Here is an 18,560-nt window from a genome sequence, read left to right as displayed (position 1 = left end):
GTGATGGATGAAAGTGACAATGTTGAAAAAAACTCAACCACAAACAATGGAACAGAAAGCCAGCAAGCAACTTTCAACATGGAATAGTTATCAAAACTGGAAGTGCATGCTCATGCCAACAATAACTGAAGATATAATATAAATGTCATGCTCACCATCAGGGAAGGTGCTCTGATAGACTACAGGGCTCCAGGGGCTGGACAGCTGGTCAATATGAAGGCGAATGGCGAACTCATACTTCGTGTTTGGCTCCAGATCTCGCACCATGAAGCTCTGTTGACTCCTGCAGAATAAAGATGTGACAGGCACTTAAAAAAAAACAGGAGTTTCCAAACTGATTAAATGCAATGCTCAATGAATCAAGCCAAAACACTGATATAAGTTAAATAACTCTAATGTCTCTTATAAAATGTGAGATGTGGTCACTCTTCATATGATTCAGTTTACCTGAGGTGAACTGCTGTTTTATAAATGTCCAGCAGAGGGTGATGCAGAGCCAGAGAGCTACAGCTGAGGAGAGTGTTCATGCTGTTCAGTGATTCAGTTTTAACTTACACTGAAAAACTGATGAAAACTTTGTATCATTGTAAATTACATGGTGTAATGTAAAGAGAAGGGCTAAACTATGGATTGAATAAAGCCATTACACAGTAAGTGAGTTGGTAAATATAGTTCGACCTTTCACGAAATACTGTCCAGATAGAAGAGTAATAAACAGAAGTTAACAGAAATTGATTAAAGCTACACTAATCAATATGAGTTCATCAGATGACCAGAGACTGCTGTGTCTTCTGGATATGTTATCACACAATGACTTGCAAGCATAAAACCCAGAACAAGTTTAAAAGGCTATAATATGTGTGAGTGACGCTGGACGGATAAAAGCATTGCAGAAGCTTTAAATGACAGCCTGAGTTATGAAGAAATTCTTACGTCTGCAGGTAGAGCACCAGCGAGGCGTTCTGCAGGCCTACAGGGTTGCAGCGGACAGTGTAGTTGACCACCTGGCTGGAGGTGAAGGCTGGTCTGGCCCAGTGCAGAAACACAGCGGAGGAGCTGTTGGTCCTGGCGTGCACATTGTGTGGAGGAGGCGGAGGGGGCACCAGGCGATCTCGAACAGCTGAGAGGTAAAGTACATTGAGAGTTATCATTCAAACTTTACCTTATAAGGAATTTAACGCACTGTGATTCCTGAAACACACAGAACACTTCGCAGTATATTGCATCACTTACACACACATCCGGGGGTGCTGACAGTCTGGTCTGCTTGGTATCCATCTCCAACAACATTATAAGCCAGAAGCTTGACGTGGTACTTCTTTCTAGGATCTTAATGAAGAAAAAAACAAACATATTCAGTCTAGAATTTTGCTCAGCATTATTTTCCATCAACGTAATAACTCAACATGACACGATGTCAGACTCCTACAGCCAATAGGAGGCAGGGCTGCTTTTTGAAGGCGAGCTGAAGTGTGTGGGTGTGTGTGGGGTCAGTGAGGTTTCTGGTGTGGTGGGAACGGGAGGTGAGGCAGTGTGACAGATGCTCGGTGCTGCGAGTCCTTTGGTCAGCTTCAACAGCACCCAGGGCAGCAGAACAGAGGAGCTCCACTATCCATCACCCTGTCACCCCGACTCTTTTGATGGCAAATAAGAAAGCTCTTTCACCGGCCTACTGGTCAGCGGTCAGTGGCCATTTCTTCTCAGGTTCTGAGTCCAGGGGTCAAACACAGAGACAAAATCCCCTGGGAGGGACACTGCAGACGGTCAACAGCCTCCTGAACAATAGCCATCTGACCAAATGTCCCTTTTACCCTTAAAAGAATTATGATCAGGCTCTAATTTAAATGTTGCGTACCATATGGATATTGTGGGTCATATGAGTCAACCCTTAATTAAAGTTAATGTTTTCAAATGTTTGGTTGCAGTCTGGAGAGACGTTTTCAACAGGAAGTCAGTTTGCCTGATACGACAATATTAATGTACTTTGTCCTGTTCGTATGTTTTAGAAAGTTTTAAATGTGAGTGCCACCCTTTTGAATTCTTTTTTCTGTGGCACGTACGCTAGACGTGGTAATAACAGACATTACACAGGAAGTAAATATACAACCCCAATATGAATGCGCACATCATACACACCAACACAAGTTAATCTTGATCCTGGTACTATTACTAAAGTTATGTGTGTGCAACAGTAAAACACCCTTTCTGCTGTAGGGGCATCACAGTAGAGGGACACCACAGGAGATGAATTTGTTTCCATGGAGGTTTGTAAAGTTTCAAGGAGGTGGAGCTCAGCTACTCGCACCCCCCAGCAGCCCCGAGGAGTTTCACTGGAACCACACCAGGGCCAGCAGGTCTGGCTGAGATAAAACTGAAAGAATTCAGGGTGGTGGGTGTGGAATATGAGATGGACACCTCTCAATAGCTAATTGCAAAGACAATTAAGAGCAAGAAAAAGTAAAAGGCTGCTCTTCGGTGATGTTGGATGTGAGTTACTGGCCTTTGAGGGGAGTATGTAAATGTTTAACATGTCAAAACCAAGCAAGAAGATGGTTTGAAACAGCATCTTTCTCCATTTGTTCCTAAAACAGGCAGATAAAAACAGAAGTTCTAGGCTTTTTTTCTCTTCAGTGCCCTTCTTGTTATCCATGGAGTTTGGAGTTTGTTAAGTCTTAGTGTCCACCTCTAAAGATGAGCCGGCATTTAGAGGACACCTCTTCCCAGCCCCACAATACAATGGGTCTACCATAATTATGCGAGAGAGGAGCTCTGAGAGGGGGGAAGCTGTGACATCTGGGCCACGACCTTTGACATGGAATCTGGGCAAGCTAAATCCTGCAAAAGGAGGGGTTACACATCCAGCTCTGAAGGGGGAGGGTCAAGCAGAGGAAGTGAGAGCAAAAACAGGGAAGCACCAAGAGTCAGAATAAAATGCTGTTTGAGGTGTAACAGTGTCCAGATAAGAGACGACTCAGCCAACAGGTTTCTTTTCAGCCACAGAGGAGCAGGACTTTCAAAAGCAACAAAAGCATTGTGATGCGACCAATATATACTGTTACATCCTAAAGTTTCAACAAATAACAAGATTAGAAACAACCAGGGTGTTACTGTACTATCCATAAACTTTTAATTAGTTAATTCTTAACCAGATTCTGCAACAAAGAAATAAATAGTTTATGTTCTTTTAAGATCCTGACATTAAAGGTCCAAAAACTTTTCTTACTAACACCATATTTAGATTTTTTAAGTTCTGTTTAGATTCAACAATAGACTGAAAAATGCGTACAGCACGTTTCAAATATCCTGTGTACAAACACTTAAAGTTTTGATTAACAGCCAATGGTAATTTTAGTTGTCAATTAGTTTTCACAGCCAGAAGTAGAGCTCTGCTTTAAAAACGAGTGAAGACATACAGCGTGGTATCTTTCTGTTTGTATTAAACAGCATAATTGAGCCATTTGTGCCCCACTATCTCCCTCCTTCTTCTTTTAATTTTTTTAAATGACTGAAATGCAGTTCCCGTTGGCCCCTGAAGTTTTGTTCTGCTCCGAAAGGCCCCCCAGGCAGCGTCAAACCAGCCCTGAACAGGGGCCATAAATGTCAACTCCTGCATGAACCCTCACACCAGCATCTATCATCCCCTCCACCAACCCCCCTCTATTGCCCTTACCCACACAAATCAACACGAAGACGCATACTGACACGCATGCAGCTTAAGCATTAAACAACCTTTTAAGTGATGGCTGTTTGGCCTAGTTTTCACACCAAATACACTTCACAGCATCTTTAACAGAAGGAGTGGACAGGATGCAACATGGCCTGCAGCAGAGAGATAAATCTACAGTTGTGCATGCTGCGCTGTCTGGTGCCAACAGGTATGAAAGGTATTTAAGCCTCAGCGATGACTCCATGTTCCTCTCATGGGCCAAGCAGAGTATACACACGTGAGGAGAGGTCACATCACAGCACCATTTACACCCAACTGGAGCCTCTCGAACACATTCCTGTCTCTCATGGTGCGCTTTTAATCATCTGCATTGTCATAAGTGATAATTTAACAGGGGGGCCACTTCAGAGCGTGCTCTTCAGCAGTCGTACACAGAGCTGAGTCAGCGGCATCCAGTATTGCTACAGCTGATGGTTCAGGAATCAATGTTGCTGTTTTCAACATCAAATGGATTATAGGAGATGCCATTTACAGTGCAAGTAGATTTAGTTTGTAGTGATCACCTGCTGAGAAAGATCAACTCTTAGAGCTTCAAAGATTCAAAAAGATTTTTTTCCTGTCAGCTTGTAATACATCACCACTGTTACTGGGTAATATGAATAAACCAAAGATTTGTCTCCTCTCTTTTTAAGGTTTTGATCTCATTTGTATAAATTGTGCCTGCTGCCATTACTTGATGATAATCTGCAGTTAATTACAGGCTGCCGAGACAATCAATGTGGTTGTTTATAATTAAAACACAGCCGATTCTCCTGAGACATCTTAAAATATGCAGATTTCATATACAACACAGATTACGACCAAAGATTTGTGCTCCATCTCAAGAATTTGTCAAATCTAACAGAGAAAACAACATATTCTTCCCCATTTATTACAATAAATGTTCTTAACTTCTGCAGCTTCTGCTTAAGACGATGCAACCAGTGACCTGGGTTGGCTAATGTTGACAAACTGTAGTTACAGTGTGAATGACTTTATAACCGTCACAGAGGGTGTTCACCAAGTCAATGACTTCCATTTGCTTTACCGTAACAGCTGTTATCATTACCTAGGATCTTTATCTACACTGCCTTTAAATCTTCTTATTTCTCTTCAGTTTTTTTCTGATCACTTTTAAGCCTTTTTAAAATCACTGTGTTTTTAAAACATGTTAAAATCTCCTTGTGCATAAACCTTCCTCATATCAGTGTTTTCACTGCTGCAGGATGTGTAGCCACACGGGGGGTTAAGATACTTACAGAGCAGCAGCTCAGAGCAGTATTTTAGAGAGTTCAAAAAACCTGCCCATTGTTTGGTCAGCAACTCAGTAACTTGTCAGTTAGCCGGGAGATGCGTTTCCTTTAGGTCTTGGCTAATAAACTATTTTTGTGGCTCTCAAAGCCACACAATGAGAGTCTTTGATGTTTGTGCTCCTCCAGCAACACTGCTCAAAGCAGTCATAAAACACAAGATAAATCAGCCTTGACAGAACAGCTTCCCTCTCTAAAACACAGCCCTTCAAAGCTCCTTTTACAAAGTAGATTCTTTTTATTCAGCTAAAACCCTTTTTTTTTTAACTTTAGCCAGTTTTGCCGACTCACTGCATCTTGATCGTGATTCAGAAGTCCAAAAATAAAGACACATCATAAAAATAAAAATAAATAGAGGTTAAATGACAAAATTGTTCAATTGTGACAACTTTCTTATAACCATCTATTGATATACCTATGGTATATCAATAGATATCAATAGATATCAATAGATATACCTTGGTATATCTCTAACAGCAGCTGTACTGCAGCCCTGCAATCCGCTGAAGTAAATGTCTAACTAATTAAAAGCCTGCAGCGGTTAGAGTTAACATCTAATTAATTTATAGAGCCTCCCTGTCTCTCTGCCTTTCTTTCAGATCTCATTCAAGCACAGAGCTTCCTGATTTACAAGTCAGCTGCTGACCACCTGGTTGACCCCCTCTGGCCACAGATGGTCAGATGTCCACTGCACTGGCCTGAGCCCCCTCTCCTTTTTCAAACAAAACAGCTAAAATGAATCTGACCTGAAGGCCAGAAAAGATGTGATGTGCTCCAAACACCATTCGGCAGCAGCTAAAAAGCCACACACAAAAATCCTGCTCAGAGGTTAGGAGGTCATGGAAGTGGGATGTGGCGCTGTTCTCCTCTACGCCCAGTGAACCTCTGCCCAACACATGACAAGACTTAAGCCTATTAATCACTCACATGCTTGCCTGTCAACAGATGCTGTGAATGCTTTAAACCAAATTTGTCCTCCACAGGCTTTTTTCCTGAACACCTTGTGAGTTTGAATAACTGTACGGACGCGTGTGACTGTATTGTAGTCACTTGTAGAATATGTTGAGCATCTAGGTTGTCTGTTTTTATTGACTCTAATGAGTGAAGAGTACTTAAGCTCCTTGATGACCGCCCGTTATCACTGACTAAGATCCTTAATTATGCTAATTCAGATGCTAGATAACTAAGTTTAGTGTCTGTGTTCTTCATTAAACACATTATCATTACGCAATATTGATAAAAACAAAGACATTACAGCAATGCCAAGTTATGAAAAGTATTTTTGAAACATCTGTCACGCAGTGGTGTTCACAAGAAGACCGTAAGAAAATGCTGAATAGTAAACTACATACAAGGTGCCGCTCGGGCGCAAGCTAACCTGAAGAAAAACTCACCCAGGCCTTCGATGATGTGTGTGTTCGCAGAGGCATGCAGCTGAACCAGGGCGCTCTCAGGCTGGCTCTCCTCGTGGTAGAAAAGTTTGTAGCCCTGCATATTGGCTGACTTTCTGGGTGTTAACACCCACCGTGCCGAAATAGTGGTGCAGTTCAAGGGCTCCAGGTGCAACTCAGGTGCCAGAGGAACTGACCGGAGACAGAGTCAAGAGAACATTCAGAATCAATGTTGATATTACAAAATGCTTCACTGAGACAAAAATACAATGGAAAAGAAACACACTCTGGATAAAGGTGGTGCGTGTAGTCAAAGTGCTGCCTCGCAACTCAAAAAGATCTCTGTTCTTGACAAGATTCGACAAGATTTCAGAGACAGTGTTTTTCCATGGATACCATATAACAGATGACTGTCAGGAAGCTGTGACAATCTGTTTCCAGAGTTAATGTGTTGGGCAGATGAGCCTCCTGAGCAGGTTTCCTTTGAATAATGTTAACTACCGTATGATAGCTCACCAGCTGTTTCACACTCAATACAAACCAGAGATAACCACATTAACAGTGTAGGGAGCCGTATCACACAACTTCATATTAGCAAAAAGAAGTTGCCAATGAAAGACTCTTGCCTGAGTCTAAACTGGAGACTAATGGGCAGGAAAAACAAATCCTCCCCTCCCCCGCCTCAATGCTTCAGATGTACCTCCAAACAGCCATATACTCTTTCCCACCCGGAGGCCTGAGCTGCTTCCTTTAGGACCCATGACTGAAGCCCTTCCAATGCTACTGACAGTGCAGGGCAAAGGTCAGCGTGTAAGAAACGCATTGACTTAACAGCATTATTAGTGCAAGCTCTTCTCTATCTCTTGCTCTGTCTCCTGGTTTAATCTGAGCTCAGCAGTGCAGTGATAACTGAGCTGTTTGGGTCAAGTTCCGGTTTGTCAACAACAATATTCTTTAAGCAGGACAGCACGTTTTAACTTTGAAAAATCACACAATTTTTACATCCCTTTCAGGCGGTTGTTTCAGAAATTTGGAGGAGAGCTCTTTAAAATGTTGTACCTTGAGCACTGGATGCCTTTGGAGTTCGGTGAGACGTCCAGGCAGACTGCTCACCCCACCCAATGCTGGTGGCAGCGACAATGCGCAGAAGGTAGATGGTGTCAGGCTGCAGGTTTTCCAGGAGATGCTGGGTCATTTCTCCAGGTAGCTCTAACTGTGATACTGCACTCTCTGCACTGGTGCGATAGGACAAGCGGTAGCCGGAAACTCGCCCACGACTCAGCTTCTTTGAAAGAGGCTGCCAAGACACCTGGATGTCTGTGGGGCTGCGACTGGTGAGGCTGAGCTCCGGGGCCCGGAGGGGAACTGTGGGAACAAATAGGACCGGAAAGTAAGGCGAAGCACAACTTAAGTGATTGTGTCACCTGATTACTAAACAAAACACGTCCCCAACCCAAAAGTAAAACTTAAAACTACAAATAGTAATTATATTTCCAGGTTTGTCCACCACAGAGTGGAGAAACTGTGCATTCTAGAAGCACCGAGAAGTGAAAGATTATTGCTGCTTGTTATGATGAGAAAAGAACAAACATTGACAGTTTTTTGTCTGCACTCTAAACAAACATATCACTGATAACTAATCCATCAGTAACGATGGATTGACAAAAAATGCCCAGCTTGTAATAAGCCATAGTGAGAAAATTTTAAGAGCATTCATTTAAAAAAAAAAAAAAAAAAATCAGATTTTTCTGTCATTTTTGATGTCTCGTATTCATGAATTGCCACAAATATTTAGTTTTTAATTGTTTGGCTAAGCTCAACTCCCAGATGGGGCCTTTCTGTGTGGAGTTTGCATGTTCTCCCCGAGTATGCGTGGGTTCTCTCCGGGTACTCCGGCTTCCTCCCACTGTCCAAAAACATGCATGTTAAGTTAATAGGTGTCTCTAAAATTGTCCTTAGGAGTGAGTGTGAGCATGTATGGTTGTTTGTCTCGTTTGTCTCTATGTGGCCCTGTGATGGACTAGCGGTCTGTCCAGGGTGTACCCTGCCTCTCGCCCATTGACTGCTGGGAAAGGCTCCAGCCCCCCCGCAACCCGACCGACAGATTCAGCGAGTATAGAAAATGGATGGATGGATGTTTGGCTAAGCTAAACATGGAGATTTTTAAAAACGTATATCAGTTTTCCATAAAATGAACTGCGACATAAACGCATTTGCAAAATATCTTTTGCTTATCGCCGAACCTATTGCTGATAATAAAAGCATAAGGAAAAAAACAAAGAAGGACACAGTTTCTTTGTTGAAAGAATAAAAGCAACGGTACTCGATACAGTCACACACCCTGTTATCAATTCATTTACAATATGAAAATCTCTGACACCAGAGCGCGAATGATTATTTGTCTGCAGAATTTTGAGCTCTTATTCAAGGTTACCACAAATTTCCACTGTGTGCACAGAAGTCTGTAAAGTACAGTTTACTCATTTAGCTTTTCATTTCCAACGTTCCCTGGGTGTAGAACTCACCATCTTCAAGCGTGTGTTGGAAGACGTGGTCCGACATACGGCTGGCTCCCATCGGCATGTAGGCCACCACGTAGAAGGTGTAGTTCCGAGCCGGCTCCAGATCATCTATAATGTAACGAGTTGTGTCGTTTCCGATGACAACTTGATATTCCTCATTGTTTAATCCTGGACAATTGACAAGATCATAAAATTAGCTGTCAAGCGGATTTGGTTTAAAGTATCATTAATAATGATGACAGAGACAAAACCATTCGGTAAATAAGAAAATAAAAAGCAGGATATAGCAGGATATCTGTGGTTAATGTTTACGAAGCTGTGACGGAATAAAATCTTGTAATTGTTTTGAGGGGTGTTTTTGTTTTAATAACTGAATAACTTTAAATAATTAGGGTATAATTACCTGCATAGACACAGTAAATCAATATCACATTACATTTTTCTGCTTTTCAACAGGTTAAATACAGAGTTGTGTATTCCCAAAGTTTTTTCACTCGGAGTCATGCAGTTACAACATTTCTTGGAGCTACGCTCAACTCTTGCTTCCCATTCTTCCCAACAAAGTTTCTCACAACATTTTTGCCCAGAGTAAAAAAAAAAAAACTATCTACCTGGTCTGATTTGTGACTTGGTAAACAAGGTACTCCAGAGTAAACAAAAGGCATTGTAAATAGTCTGAATGCCTCAGTAAGCCTCTTTGTAAAGACACAATGCTTGCCTTTCTTTCCAATTCACACCCGCTCGCTGCCTCACAGAATACACACTTTTTGGACACTCCATCACACAGGCTAATTAGTTACTCCTTTCAGCAGAGCCTCAGTTTAGTGGAAAGCCTCTCTGTCATCAACCTCAGGTGAAGAGTGCGCTCTCTGATACTCTGTCAATGTCAATAAGCAGCTATTCTCTCTGACTGGGACCAAGGAGACTGTGTCAAAAAAAAATCTACATCAAGTGCAGAAAATCCCCGACAAATGTGTGTTATTCAATAAAACAGAGAGAGTATTTGGTCAGATTTTTTTTTTTTTGACCTCCTTACGGTCGATAAAATCCAGCAGGTGTTCTTTTTGCCATGTTGAATCCTGCATACTTTTCTTCCCCAGAGGAAATCAGTGGCATTGTGATTAAGTGCAGTGCCTGAATGGACAGGCAGCTCACTTTTTCTGAAATGTTGTGTTGTTTTTATTATCAAGAGGAAGTTCCCAGGAAAGCTGAAAGGCCTTAAAGCTTTTATGCTGCCACACTACAACCCTTGTGCTTTTTTTTGTGAGTAGTATTGTATTCATACTGCTTTTTTCTTTTTCAGCCAGTGCAGTAAAGGAAGGGACCCTGCCTCTCGAAATTCTACAGTTCTGTGGTCTTGATGACTATGCTGGTTTGTTCAAAAGACTGTTGTTCTGCTTCTGTTTTTGACCTCCAACAGAATAGTACTGGAAACTCACAGTTGCTCCTAAAGTTCTAGGCAGGAAGCTGAAAAGTCTATTTTCTGGTATTTCCTGGCATAAATGTCACAAACATTAAATGTCTTTGGGGATTAACAGTTTCCTTAATATCTATGGATTGTTCTGTGTGACACAAAACGGAAAACAAAGATGTTCTCACTTTTGGGTCTGCACGTCACTCACCTTCAGCCTTCATGTAGTGCACAGAGTAAGCAATGACTTTATCAGAGTTATACTGAGGCCTGTCCCAAGCTAGAAGGATGGCAGTGCTCGACACTGTATCAGCTCGGATATTTCTGGGTGCGCTCGGTCGGTCCTCTGACATCACCACGATGAGCCTCGCCATGGAGAGGACCGATCCCAGCTTATTGTCTGCCTGGCACTGATAAATGGCATCGTCTTCTAGGATGATCTGGTTGATGACCAGTTTGCTGGGAAACACATAGATACAGAGTAAACACCCACACGGCATCTTACCGAGGCTCTTCCTCCAGGGTGTTGTCATTCAATAATCCCTTTAACAAGCAGTGACAGTTGGAGAAAGAGCAAGAACAAATAATTGGAAAACAACAAAAATCCAATTTGCACAGCTGTAAATTATTCAGTTTCCTTTCTACTACAGGTAACATAGTGAATAATTGATCTAGCATCTCGTGGTCAGGCGAGATGTAGCCTCTGTTTGCTATCTTTGTGCACACAAAACAAATTCATCTGACGTGTCAGACAAGACTTAAAATGAACTTGAGAGAAACACACCTGTGGTACATCTTAATCCGACCATTGGAATGAACTTTCTCTCCGTTCTTGAACCATGTGATTTGAGGTGCTGGAACTCCTTCAGCGTGGCACACGAAGCGGGCGGTGCCAGCACGTGGACGGGTCAAGCTCTCGGGCCATTCCACAAAGGAAGGTGGTGCTGTGCAAAAAATACAAAGCAAGATGAGGAATTACAAATGAGCAGTACAAAGCAAAACATACACAGTCAAACTACTGTATACTGTCTTTACCTAACACAGTGACATTGGCTGAGGCGACAGTAAAGTTTCGAGTGCCAGGCGTTGTGGCTCTGCACATATAGACTCCTCCATGCTGGGGCTTGATGTCTGTGATAATTAGGTTGCCATTTCCCAACACTTTGGTGTTGTAAACATCAATAGACTTGCTGTCTGCTCGGCTCCAGGAGATGAGGGGTCGTGGATTGCCTGTGGCCAGGCACTCCAGGATGGCATTCTGGTGCAGGGACACCGAGATGTTCTGTGGCCCAGCGATGATGCGCGGTCTCTGGGGATGTTGGGGGCCGGGAGCTGCAGAGAGAGAGGAGGGAAGCTTTAGTGCATGTTGTGTTATGTAGTGCAAAGAGTCGAGTAAAAAAAGCAAAGACACAGACCAAATAAAAAGCTAGTTCACACACCTGGGGTGACAGTGAGGGTGGTTTCTGTGCTTCGGCGACGGCTGGCAATGTTCGTGGCAATGCAGCGGTAGTGTCCAGCATCCGCTCGCCTCACTCCATGGATCTGAAGGACTCCGTTGGGCAAGACTGTGATTCTGAATGCCAGAGAAGTGATTGCTCGTTAAAATGTTTTCAAGGAGTGATATGGCTAAGAGTGATCACAGATCATCTTTGAAGTTCCTCTCTAGAAGAATATAAGGCTACGGCTACACGAAAACGAAACGAGGTTTTTTTTGAAAACGGGTTCGAAAATTCTTGCGACCACACGGAAACGCGCTGCTGTCCAGACGAAAACGATGAAACGAGGCAGTACACACGCCACTGTGTCACGCCACGCTGTGAGACAATTGAGAAGTGTTAAAATTGGCTCCCAGCGTCAACGTGTGACTGACGCAAAAACGTTTTAGCTGTAACAATGGAAACGAAACGAGGCCGTTTTCAAACTTTCCCACTCTGGAACCCGTTTTCAAAAACTATCGTTTTGGGGTAGTGGGAACGCCGGCTCCGTGTGGCCGCGACAGTGAAACGATAAGAAAAAGTATCGTTTACAGTGAAAAACGTTTCCGTGTAGCCGCAGCCTAAATGAGTACCACAAAGTTAAATTGGAAACAACAGCGCATACCTTTCAGAAGAGAGGGGTAACGTGACCCGATTGAACTCCCAAGTGATGATAGGAGGAGGGTGTGCACTGATTTTACAGGAAAACCTGGCAACTGAGCCTTCAGTCACCACTACGGACATCGGCTGGAGTGCAAAAGAGGACATACCTGCACAAAACATCATAAGAAACAAATGAAAGACTTTTAAAGACTGCATTACCAGAGCCAAAAAAACAAATGTCCAGATGATCTCTGATAATAACATTGTTCCTTTATCATGCAGTGTTTTAGAATGGGAAAACTTTAACAGACATAAACATCTCAAAGACCAAATCAGAATTCTAGGCAACAACTATGAGATAATTCCTGCTTTTTATCCCTGAGTGAGTAGTCTTCTTTGAATAAAGTCACAGGAAACTCCCTTGAGGTGTTTCTTTGTTGTAAAAACCAGTGTTGAGTTTCACTCACTTTGTTGCTTTGAGAGAACTTTAGCTGACTGCAAGCAAATTAAATTAAATACCTAAAAAGACTAAAACAACTGCCCACAGAGGAAGCACAGGGACGAGACTCTCAAATTAGCAGGAAGTATAACTGACAATTATATTTACTTCACTTTACTGATACTTACCCCATATAGATGGTAAATTTCATAATGAAAAAAAGAAAAGACATTTCTGCAAATACAAAATCCAAATTATGAGTGTATTCATTCATTTATTTCTATGAATGACATCAATGAGTCTCTCTAAACATAGAAAGTTATTTATGACATCCTCCCATCTAAGTCAGTTCCAGTGGATGTCATAAAACAGAGGTGCCTACCACCGAAAGACATAGACATGCCGCGTGCAGAAAGAAGGTGTTGACTGGAGTGGAACAGCTAGATCCTGCATGGATAGGGTTTCCCTGAAACTGAGCTGTTGTCAGCCATCAGCTGACCAGCGAGCAAATGAGAACCAACATGAAGTACAACAAGGCCATTTATACAGCTGTATATTTCAATGAATCTTACATTGATTTAAGTTGTTTTTTTAAAGCAATATTTGCTGATAGATTCTCCTTGTCAGCCATTAAAGTCCCTAAAAGGTCACCCACGGCTCTACCATCCCCCTCTTCTCAGAAAGCTGCAGAAGCCTGTGGTCAGTCATTTGTGAAAAGAAATCAATTGCACTGCTGTTTGTGACAGTGAGATTCAGGGCGTGCTTACTTTTAACTGTAATAAACAGTTAACTGTAATAAACAGTTAAAAGTAAGCCTAATCAATCCTACAAAGACCAATCAATAGTAACAAAATGCGTGTTTCTAAAATTCAGTACACTAAAGTAATTCAGTACTCTGGTTTACTGAATGCACAACTACAGCCTTGCTGGAACTATCAGCTCTTAAGTATGGATACACAAACACGCTGCAGTGCTCTTTAACCTCTGTCCACACAGCTGGAGCTACTTCTGCTGAAGTGAGCCAACAGCACTCAGCAAAAGAGCAGAAAGAACGGCGTCGTGCTCATACCACAAGTTTTCAGCACATGAAAACATCCCAAAACTTTCGGATCTAATACCACCCCTTAGAGATACTGCATGAAAACGCACAAACAGCACGCTCACGTGGACAAGAAATGAAACACAAAAAAAGCCAACTTTGTAGTGACATCCATCATCGTTATTGTTGTGTTTTCCCCAACATGCGGCACCCGCACGCTGTGTTAACCTCTGCTTTCGAGAAAAGGTCTACAGGAAATCCCTGCACTGCAATAAACACACAGTGGTGTGTATGAGGGGAATGATGAATGCCTGTGTGTGAGCAGAGTTGCCAGGTGTTGTGGTGCTACACAGCAGGAGAGCTCCGACTTTCAAACGAAAAAAAAACAAAACAAAAAACATTCAATGAATTATGACCTTTACACATTTCACAGCGACTTGCTAACAAATCGCTCTGGAATTTTTGCTGGAACGGAACTCATTTTGACCCAAACACACTCTGACAGGTTAATTCCTGAAGATTAATGTATACTTTCGATTAATAAATGATTATTTTTAATCAAAAATTTATCTAATATTAATCCAACCAGAAAAGTGAGGATTAAAGAATTCAAAATCTCTTTTTTAAGCAACTTCAGGCAAAGAAACAGCTGCTTTAATGTCATGTCTACATCATAAACCACCGCAACATCATTATTAAAGCCACTGATACCATTTTTCTTTCATTGTCATAGTGCTGGTGCAGGGCTGGATATGAGGAACTTAATCGAAGTACGAACCAAGTATTAAATGCATGACTGCTGTTCACTACGCTGCCATTTCCAGACAAAGTTACTGATATCATTCTTTTTCGGACAACAGGCAAACTGTGGTCTGGTTCAGATGTCCTCACGATGGTCCCATTTAATCAAATTAGTTTTGAGCTGTTACCCCCGTAACTCCTCTGTGGCTGTTTGATGTGAAGACAGAGGCAAAGAGAGGCATTCAAAGCCCCTTTCCCACACACACCCGCCATGTGTTGAAGCAATATGACTGCGGGGCATGGGAGATGTGCTGCACTGATCCCTTGCCTCCCTACTTTGCCTTTCTATTCAGGCAAGCGATTTTGGATTGGCAAACAGCGGGACGATCATTGATTATTGATAAACTACTAAGACAAGGTGGAAAATCTATAAACGCAAGAGGTTGTCACATACTGGCCATGGCAGTCCTGCTGCTTTGAGTGATGATGTTTGCCTAGGGGGCATCTAATGTGTGGATTAAATTACCTCGGCAAATAAATCAAGCCTTGTGTAATTTACTTAACCAAATACTTTTACTCATTCCACCAATCTATCACCGACTCTTCTGTCTTATCGAAAGAAAAAGGCAATTTTTTTTTTTTTTTTACAGTCACGTATTTGTAATTTTCCTTAAAATATATAAACTTGAAACCTTTGACCAAACATTTTGGCCTCCACCCTAACTCCAGCACAGAATAAATACCTAAGCCTACTCCCCAAACGCTTGAAGAAACAGCTCCGACCATCTGCCCTTCTCAGCAATCTCACCTCTCACCTCTGACCTCCACAAATCCTGGCTCAGGCAGAGCGCTGTTTGACCACCCCAAACCAGTGCTGCTAAGCAAACCGCCAAGAAATCACTTAGATTGTTCTCCAGCTGTGAGGATTGAGAATTATGTTTTGTAATGATATCCCTTTCAGTTGTACCTTTGACATCTGCCAGTTGCTGCTAATACAGCAAATAAGAAAAGCTACACACGGTCCAGCTGCTGCAAACATTTGACTGCAATGTGATAACTTTAAAGGTTGTCTTCCTCTCTCAGGAGTGATATCAGGACACTTTTAACACGCAAAATCTGCTGATGAATGAAAGACTGATGAAAGACTGAAAGCTTAAGAAATACAACAGTAAGTTGAGTAAGGATGCCTTCCTGGTTTTTTCTGTCATGTTCACCCTGAAGTCCAGCGTGAACCAGAGTATTAAAGCTACATTTAACACACATTAGCTTGCAGCAGATGGGCTTTCAGATGCCAGCAGTTCAACACACTTAAGGTCAACGGACAGGTCATGCCCAAACAAAGACTCCCCTACAAATGCTAGGAATTAGTTCAGCTATCTCTCCAATGGCTACCGTGGTCAGTTTCTTAGCCAAAGCCAAACACGTCGGGATAGTACATACTTCACCTGCACGTGAGCTATTATTAGAACAGGGGACTTAACACTATTATGCTTCGATGTTGCTCTGTAACGTCCGTTTGTGCATTTAACTCTTCAAATAACACCAGTTATTTCAGTTCAGTTACTATTGTATGAAAGGACATAAAAATGTCTTCAGCAATCACAGTTTTGACTTTTTTGGTCTTTTAAACTGTGAGAATAACTTGAACATTCTCAACTTTAAGCGTGCTGCACGAGAAGACAAATCTCATGTTAAACAATCTGTGTTTTTTTCAGTGTGGTTTTTAAGGAGGAGGGTTTTCTGCAAAACGTACCCTCACTGACACTGAGATATTACAAGACAGCATTTTAAAAACATTTCTAAAGACCAAAAGTGATTTCATCAGCAGTCACAGATAGTATGTGTGACTAAACCTGGTGCCGATGACAAAGGCAGCATGTGTGTTTAGTTATGTGGATGTCCCCCCCAACCATCCCTCTTCCAACCCACCCCCAAGGGTCCAATCTTTGCTGAGAGACATTAAAATTGATCATTCTCTTCTGATCCTGCAGGCCGAATGCTGAATTGATGGCTTTCAGCTCATCGAATCAACCTTCAGAACTTTTCCTTCGACACGTCTTATGACTCCGATTCCTCGCTTTCACAAATTCACGATTCTGGTTTTGCTCATTCCACCAGTTCTACTGAAAAACCTTCACCGTTTCATTGAACGATGAGTTGTTTACAATGTTCAACACCGAACATTAAAAAAATGCTCAAAAAAAAAAAAAAAAGATGGAGGGAGGGCTGATAAGCAAAAAGAAGAATGCAAAGCTTAAAAGCCCACAAATCAATCACTGGCTGGTTGGCAGATGTGCTGCTGCTCAACACAGGCTGCAGGACACTCAAGTGACCACTGGCCTGGCTAAACAAAGAACTATTCCCATGAGCAGTGTGACCTCTCAAAGCTCGGGACGGGCAGTGGGGGAGCAGTGTTAGAAAGAGCGTTCATCCCCCTCCTCCAGGTCCTTATCTCTGCCACAAAGTTTTCTAATCACTCAACAGCAACCCTCCACTCACAGACAGAGGCATCATTGTCTTTAACCTGCATATCAGATGAGAGTTAAGAAAGTCAATCTGTGTACCTGCATTCTGTTTTTAAACAAAGTTTAATTATTATTCATGTTTTATTATACAAATAAGATGGCAAAAATAATGCATGATAAGAAAAAAAAATCTAACAATAAAAGTAGATTCATTGATGACCAGCAAGGCAACAGAAAAAGTTAGATAACTATTTGTCATTATTTTACGAAAGATTTAAGTCCCGTTCTCTTTCTCACTGCCCTCCATCTATTGAGCAGTTTAAAGCAACCTTTGACCTCTGGGCCTGCCGTTCAGGGGAACCATGGTAACCTTTCATATCCAGCGGAGGAGAAAAACAAGATTCCAGGCTTTGAGTTGTCTCACTTAAGGGCATTTCATTCATTCGCATCGCAGTTCACACTGTGCAAGGTTTGCTTTAGCCGTATTGGAGCTTCTAATTGTGCCAAACCAGTGCAAGTCAGATGCATTCCTTAGCAACTTAAAGTAGTGGTCCGGACCTGCCTGCCTATGGACACACGAAGGACATAAAACATCAGCTGCAACAGCTCGTTCACATACTTTCTTTAAAGCTTTGTCTGCTGTAATCTTTAAATGCAAAATAAATAAATAAAAATCACACATGTATCGCTTGAAGAACAACAGCATTTGTGGGACTGACCTCACTCTCAACCACAGCAAACAAAAAAGCTAACCAAAACTTTACTCTTGGACACCATCATGACGCACTGATAATTATTTTGCTGGATAATCCTGTTTTGTTAGTTTTTTTTCTGCAGCAAAAAGCTTTATATTGCCAGAAATCTTATTAGACATCAGAATACAGTTCCTAAAGTTGACCAAATACCTGAACAATAAGCACCTTTGCACTCACAGACGCTGCACTAATGAACACCTGCCATCATTTACCTCCCACATCCACATAAGAGGTTCTGATCCAAAATGCTGATACCTCACTGGGCAAATGTATAAGACCAACATTACACATAGTTCTTTTGTGAACTTTTTAAAGTTTGCCCTCAGTTACATTCAGCGGTGGCCAGCAGCAACCCCTCCTGTCTTCATGTTGCCATACATTGAATTTGGTATTTTGTCTCCAGGCAAGACCCCTGATTTCACTTTCTACCAAATCAATAACCCTGTGAAAAGCATTACCACCATGAACTGGTCTGAGGCTTTCGCAGTCAACATACAGTAAGTGAAGCCATCTAGATTAGATTAGTGAAACCTGACAAGAATTAAGTTGGTTTACAGAAATCTGACATGTTCCTATGTTTCCTCGCCTTGTGTACCTGTTGTCACAAGGAGCAAGAGGCCAATAAAAGGGGCGCCTACTCAGGAGGCAAATCTATGTACCAATATCCCCATCAATCTGAAGTCTGTTGTCTAAAGTCACAAGA

The 18,560-nt window shown here is 42.0% G+C and overlaps 1 protein-coding gene across 1 annotated transcript in view; it reads right to left on the bottom strand.

The window, feature by feature from the left end:
- Nucleotides 1-18,560, bottom strand: part of prtga (protogenin homolog a (Gallus gallus)) — a 28,853-nt gene that overhangs the window by 6,720 nt on the left and 3,573 nt on the right. The window contains exons 3-13 of the mRNA XM_075461412.1: nt 12,441-12,585; nt 11,780-11,913; nt 11,376-11,672; nt 11,125-11,284; nt 10,552-10,799; nt 8,933-9,097; nt 7,467-7,772; nt 6,411-6,599; nt 1,234-1,329; nt 934-1,120; nt 156-283 (exon numbers count right to left, since the gene is read on the bottom strand). Coding sequence (XP_075317527.1) covers nt 156-283; nt 934-1,120; nt 1,234-1,329; nt 6,411-6,599; nt 7,467-7,772; nt 8,933-9,097; nt 10,552-10,799; nt 11,125-11,284; nt 11,376-11,672; nt 11,780-11,913; nt 12,441-12,585 — 2,055 coding nt within the window. The remainder of the gene's footprint in view (nt 1-155; nt 284-933; nt 1,121-1,233; nt 1,330-6,410; nt 6,600-7,466; nt 7,773-8,932; nt 9,098-10,551; nt 10,800-11,124; nt 11,285-11,375; nt 11,673-11,779; nt 11,914-12,440; nt 12,586-18,560) is intronic.

The sequence above is a fragment of the Odontesthes bonariensis genome, chromosome 1, assembly GCF_027942865.1.
Source record: "Odontesthes bonariensis isolate fOdoBon6 chromosome 1, fOdoBon6.hap1, whole genome shotgun sequence".
NCBI lineage: Eukaryota > Metazoa > Chordata > Actinopteri > Atheriniformes > Atherinopsidae > Odontesthes > Odontesthes bonariensis.
Note: the sequence above shows the minus strand (reverse complement) of the source record. Positions and strands in the feature narration are given on the sequence as shown.